Below are 6890 nucleotides of genomic sequence, written 5' to 3'. Positions count from 1 at the left end.
ACCTACTCATCTGACAAAGGGCTAGTATCCAGAATCTACAATGAACTCCAACAAATTTACAAGAAAAAAACAAACAACCCCATCAGAAAGTGGGCAAAGGATGTGAACAGACACTTCTCAAAAGAAGACATTTATGCAGCCAAAAAACACATGAAAAAATGCTCATCATCACTGGCCTTCAGAGAAAAGCAAATCAAAACCACAGTGAGATACCATCTCACACCAGTTAGAATGGCGATCATTAAAAAGTCAGGAAACAACAGGTGCTGGAGAGGATGTGGAGAAATAGGAACACTTTTACACTGTTGGTGGGACTGTAAACTAGTTCAACCATTGTGGAAGTCAGTGTGGCAATTCCTCAGGGATGTAGAACTAGAAATACCGTTTGACTCGGCCATCCCATTACTGGGTATATACCCAAAGGATTATAAATCATGCTGCTATAAAGACACATGCACACGTATGTTTATCACGGCACTATTCACAATAGCAAAGACTTGGAACCAACCCAAATGTCCAACAATGATAGACTGGAATAAGAAAATGTGGCACATATACACCATGGAATACTATACAGCCATAAAAAAGGATGAGTTCATGTCCTTTGTAGGGACATGCATGAAGCTGGAAGCCATCATTCTCGGCAAACTATCGCTAGGACAGAAAACCAAACACCGCATGTTCTCACTCATAGGTGGGAATTGAACAATGAGAACACATGGACACAGAAAGGGGAACATCACACACCAGGGACTGTTGTGGGATGGTGGGCGGGGGTAGGGATGGCATTAGGAGATATACCTAATGCTAAATGACGAGTTAATGGGTGCAGCACACCAACATGGCACATGGATACATATGTAACAAACCTGCACGTTGTGCACATGTACCCTAAAACTTAAAGTATAATAATAAAAAAAAAGAATTAGAATATATTTTGTACAGCTTTTAAATATCTTCTTTCTTCCTGTCAAGACTAAGCTATTCTTGCTACATCAATTCTCTTATCAACAGTTTTCTCTGTTGTTTCTAATTTCCTCCATTTTAAGAAATCTATGGATGACCAAGCTTGGTAACATTTTGAATTAAACGAGCATAAATATATTCTGAATGAGGATTTGAGATCTAAGGTGCTCAAGCTGTCATGCCTAGACCTTGAGAAAGATGATTTGATATCTCAGAGGGTTTTGTGTTCTACCTCCTAGTTCTTAGGCGGGTCAGGTGGGCTACATAGCATAATGAAGGGTTGGTTAAAATGCAAAAACATATGCAAATGTATGCTCTTTTTCATAATATACGAAATATAATTTGATCTAATTTGTCAACTTTTATTGTTATGCATGGCAATATTATTTAATGAATCTTCTGTGTGTATGATTAAAATTCAAATTCTCCCGTATTAGAATTTATTCTGTGCGTGGCTTCTGCTGCTTCTTTCAGCTCAATGATAAAATCCAAATCCCATTCCCTAGCCCCCATTATCACCACCGCTATCAGTCCCCTCATGCTCAGAGTGATTCTGTCTGTTAAGCTTTCAGATTGAAAGATTGAGCCAATGTCACTGCCTCATTATTTTTGTTTTTACATCACCTTTTACTGCAACCAGAAGTTCTCTTTCATCACTTCTATTATATGGTCCCCCCTCTCCCCCACCCAACACCACCACTCTCTGATTATAATTATGGACTGAAGCCACCTAGAGAATTTTAAATATTACACAAAACCTTGGATAGGCCCAGAGAAAGTGTATATATCTTCTGTGAAAAATCATTCTAAGATTTAATTCAATTGAACAATTATTTTTTAATAAGTACTTATTGTGCCTAGCAGTTTGTTTTTTGTTTTTTTGTTTTGTTCTGAGAATTAATTTACTGTATACCTCATCCTGGATTCAAGAAAGTGCTATTTTATATTTCACTAACTTTATAAAAGAAGACAATACTATCTTCTCAAAAACAAATCTGTATTGCTCTTAGTTGGACCTATTTTTTCCTGCTTCGAATCTTTGCATAATAGCATTTCATTAATACTTGGATAATTCTTATAATCTTTTTAAAAATATAATTTGGACACTAATTTTATCCTCCTTCCTGGAGTAACTAAAGCAATCTGGGGACAGAGACTCTGACGTGACCATCTTTGTATTCCCTGCAGCACCCAAAGAAGTAAAATAATGGGCATTTAACAATTATTTGAGGAGTTGAACAGAAACACTTGACACTCATAAATGCATAAAGTTACTTTATTTTAAGTATACATATAATTTTGAAAAATATAAATGCTAAAATATCTCATCTTCTTCATCTCTTAATTCCATAAAAGTCACAATAGAAAGCTTCATAAAACTGTAAAATACTATGTTATAGGAATTTTAGGATTTATATTGGAAAAAGTTATTAGTAATATATTGAAATGTGTTCTGTTCTTTATCATTTTGTTCCACCATGTTGATCTACTTCATTTAAAATAAAAAGATGCATCATTTCTCTCTCCAAAGTTAATAAAGACTTAAGAGAATAAAAATAAGAATATCTGAAAGTGCGTATTGATTCTGAAAAGTAATGTGTACGAATATGTACCAGCCATGAAAATGGCTAAAAAGAGGCAACTATTCACTCTTTTCACATTGTAGGACTGGGACAAAGTTACTTCTGGCTCTAAAAGTTTCATTGGATGACTTTAGCCCTGAGTTGCAATATTTGCCTAGGAAACAGAATTCTTGCTTTTTATACATACCCATAGAGCACAATGAAATGAGCCAGGAAATTGGACATATCTAAATCTCTGGCCAAAACACAACTTGACTGGTTGGCGTATTGCAAAACTTTTTAAAAATTTCAGGCTGCAATGAAGCTCAATGAAATCATCTGAAAACTCATGGTCTTTCAGACAGTGAAGTGCTACAAAATATCACTTGATTGTACCCAGCCATTTGGTGCCACTGGGCTTCATGCTCATGCTGTGAAGAGCAAATGTGAAATATCATGAAATATAAATCAGAAAATCTCAGGTTCCTGCACCAAAATCATTAAGTAGTATGAAAAGGATTGAAGAAGGCTTTGTCCCATCCCTGAACAATGTCAACCTCTGTAATACAACTCAAATTATTTCATTTTGTTTTTAAAATATAGTCAGCAGTCAATACATTTCAAGTACTTTAACACAGTTAAAAAAGGAACCAAAAAACTCGGAAGACAATCATTCTCTATTAAACACCAGTATATAGTTGATAAAAGATTTACTCTGTATGGGTTGGTGCATGAGCATAAAATACACGCAAACTGAATTACAGACAGCAGACAACTGTTTTTCCTCCTCTCTTGGAGGTGGAAGGCTGAGGAGAGAGGTTTTTGTTTTCCTAATTCTTAAGTCAGTTAAGTCCTCTCCCCAGCCCCACTCCTCAACCTTGATTGGGAGAAGAGGCAGGGACATTACTGCCCCTGGGACACAAAACAATTAGAATTCCAAGTATTCATTTCACACAGTAGAGAAGATGACTTTTATCAAGGAAAACAGTGTGTCCAAGAAATTTTTCTCCCAAACACAAAACCAGAGGCATTTTTGCTCTTTTGATAAGGCAGACACTTGACTTAGTCATCTCTTTTCTTCCAACAGTGTTTCTGCAACCACGGCCAGGACTTTCTGGTTAACAACTCTGAGCGTACTTTGTCTTTATCTTTCGAATCCTTTATCTCCGGAAGTCACATCATGGAGAAGGGAGAAACACTTATAAAAAAAATGTACTTTGTAATTTGTGTCCAGTTTGCATAGAAACAAAACCACCACCAAATCTGGTTCATTCTTAGTCAATGGGTAAATTCAGTTAAAATACTGATAATTTGGTGTCATTAGGTAAACCTCAGGTTTTGCTTGTTAGTTTGGTTAACTACTTCTGTTCCTTTGAAAGTAATGACATTTTTAAAAACTTCCCTGGGTTCACAGAATATTGAAAGGATTTGATATTAACTGTTTATTTAGCAAATGTAAGGTACTATTCTGTGTTCATGTCATAAATATCAATATGGATCATAAACAGAAGTACACATAGGTTTTCCCTCTACTCAGAGGCTGAAATGATGAGTTAAGTTGCTTCAGGAGTTCTTTGAAAGGTATAGAGAGGGGCATGAAACCACAGATACTTGATTCATGATCAGAAAAAAAAAGTTTTATCTAGAGCTTTTATAAAACAAAAGTACCTTGAACTTAACAAGACCACAGGTTAAGCTGAATTTACTATACATGGTTTTTAAACAATTTATCGATGCTTCCATGCATAAAGAAAAAAGGAAAGTCTTCTTATACCGGTTTATATTAGGGTAATAGAAAGCTAGTAATATAGAATAATCATTTTAAGGATAGTCCTAAATACAAATGTGAAGCCAGAATTTGGCAGGTGAGGTTTTAACACAATAACAAATAATTCGCCACTATTATTTTAATGAAAAAATTGGGGTCATTATTGTCTAATTTGTATAAGTTAAAAGTTTTAGGAGTATCAGATACTGTAAAAGTAACAGCTAACTCAGGATAATAAAATTTTTGTAATCAAAATTACAAGGAGACAGAATAATAATTTAATTAACATAACAATGATTGGAAGTCAATAAGTGCATATTATCAAACCAAAAAGTGTGGTTTCATTCTCCTTCTAGTATACCCCTCAACAACTGGTTATAGTTAGGATATATCGCAGTTGTGGTTATATGAATCCAAAATTATAATTTTAACATTTAAAATGTTTTTTTAGTATACATTCACAATATGTAATGTATCATATTAAAAATATTACCTTTAAATACCATGTTAAATTTGGTTAATAAATGTCTAATTTTCAGTGTGGTACTTTGAAATATACATACCTATAATATGTACAGAAATATATTCTAAATGTCCCACTTACAAAGAATAATTGCCTTCGCATCCTGAAAAAAATTGCATGAGAGTACTGTTACACTGTACTCTGCAGCTCTGCAATCCCATTACATTTTATAGATGTGTAAATGGGCTATTAATACTCCTATGAATTTTATATTGCATGTAAGAGCTATTATATCAATTATAATGACTGATACCTGGGAAATAAACTATATTTACCTCATTTTCACATGGACAGACTTCTTGGACCCTTAATGGATTTTTTCATATGTGGTTTGGGTTTTATGAAAACTGGCATAAGAGACTCAATGACTTTGCCCTCTGCCTACCATCACTCTTTTGCCTTCTAACATTGCACATATATAAACCAGCCATGGCACAGAGCACATACACAAACACACAAATATTTCAAAATGAGAAAATGTCTAAAAAGACTGCATAGGACACTGACGTGGTAATACAATCACCATCTGTACCTAGATGCTACTATTATCAGAACATCGGTTATTCTCATGACATAGGAGTTTGTCTCTTCTCCCTCAATCTCCTTCATAGAACAGTTAAGTTTCTTTTAAAGAAAGGGAAAAATTGATGCTTAGAAACATGGTGTTTTTAATCTGATCTTGCCTTCTGGCTTACCCTAGAGATTGTGTATTTGTGTGTGTATGTATGTGTAAAAATCACATTATATACAATACAATTTTTACAGAAAGCCTGGCAGCTACAAATAAGAGGTAGAACTACTCAAAACTATGTTTCCTGCTGCAGGAAAAAATTCATTTTCTTTACAGTAATTAAAAAAAAGTTTTAAAAATTGACAAAAAATAAGTGGCAGGTTAGGCCCCATAATTTAAACAACAAAATCTAGGAAGAAAAATATTCTTCAATGTACTCAACAGATAAGTTCATTAAAGGGTTAAAAAAAGTTGCATAGGAAAAAAGGGACATTCCAGCACTTGCTACAATGATGGCAATGGTTTCTCTATAGGGAGTAAAGTACCTTCAGTTTTTTCTTCTTTTGATAACTCTAAGATTAGGGTTTACAAGCAAGAGCAAGTTAAAATAGCAGCACATTTTCCAGTCCCGGAGAGCTCTATAAGTGAGAAGGGACTCTGTCTGGAGGTCAAGGTTTGTTCTACCAGACAAAGACGAGCCAGTAAGCACAGCTCCAAAGCTAAAGTTTTAAGTTCCTTCAATATTTTTAGAAAAGATGTTACAAAATCCTTAATACTTCCATCCTCTGCTTAATAGAGGGCAAAGGACAGGGTCTGTGCGTGTCTGTGTCTTGAGTGACAGAATTTGGTTATCAAAGGACACATCTGAAAGTTTAAGAACAAAAGGGGGATTCTTCAGATGCTGTTTTTAAGGAACGGTGCACTATTGTCTTGATTGTATCTATGCAAGAGAGAAGCAGAGAGAGCGCTGTATTATTTGGCCTGTGACCAAAAACTGAGACAAAATAAAAGTTAAAAAATAAACAAACAGCCAAACAAAAACAAATGACATTAACAACAAATGTCAGTTTTAAGAAAGACAAACAGGTTACAATGTAGTTTCTGTTCCCTTGCTCCTCCAGAAATAATCATTGTCTTCAGGCTCAAGTTCTACTCTAATTTGAGGCACAACTTTTACTGGAGTTCTAGGAGGACTAGAGAAAAAGGAAAAAAAAAAGTAGTAAGTAAATCAGATTTCCTTCATCATCTGTCAAATGTTTATGCATTGTATAGAAGTCAAATGTGTCCTTCTTTGTTCTCTTTTAATATTTATATCCTCTTTGTGTATTAAAAACAAACATTTTAAATGGGATGAAGGTTACCAGTAGAGTCAAGAAATTCAAGTAAAAAAATTCATAAGATCTCATACCTAGATTAAAATAATAAAAACAACAAACACAAAAGGAAAAGAGGTACTACCAGGTGGGTAATGCTGTCAGAAATTAAAGGACAAAAAGACTGACATAATAAAAACGTTCAGAGATTTCAGAAAATCAAGTAGAATCTGAAATCTCTAGAACT

General features: G+C 34.4%; 1 protein-coding gene across 5 annotated transcripts in view; it reads right to left on the bottom strand.

Moving 5' to 3' along the window:
* Positions 1 to 2224: 2224 nt before the first annotated feature.
* SLC4A4 (solute carrier family 4 member 4) overlaps positions 2225 to 6890 on the bottom strand; it is a 509200-nt gene continuing 504534 nt past the window's right edge. For 3 of the 5 annotated variants that reach the window (XM_030818971.1, XM_030818972.1, XM_030818969.1), the window contains one exon: positions 2231 to 6523. In XM_030818971.1, coding sequence (XP_030674831.1) covers positions 6418 to 6523 — 106 coding nt within the window. In that variant the 3' untranslated portion in view covers positions 2231 to 6417. Of the gene's footprint in view, positions 6524 to 6890 lie in introns of all 5 variants that reach the window. The other 2 variants (XM_030818968.1, XM_030818970.1) reach the window with 2 other exon arrangements.

Source organism: Nomascus leucogenys, chromosome 9, assembly GCF_006542625.1.
Source record: "Nomascus leucogenys isolate Asia chromosome 9, Asia_NLE_v1, whole genome shotgun sequence".
In the NCBI taxonomy this organism is placed as follows: domain Eukaryota; kingdom Metazoa; phylum Chordata; class Mammalia; order Primates; family Hylobatidae; genus Nomascus; species Nomascus leucogenys.
The sequence above is the reverse complement of the archived record's forward strand: the minus strand, read 5'-3'. Positions and strand labels throughout refer to the sequence as shown.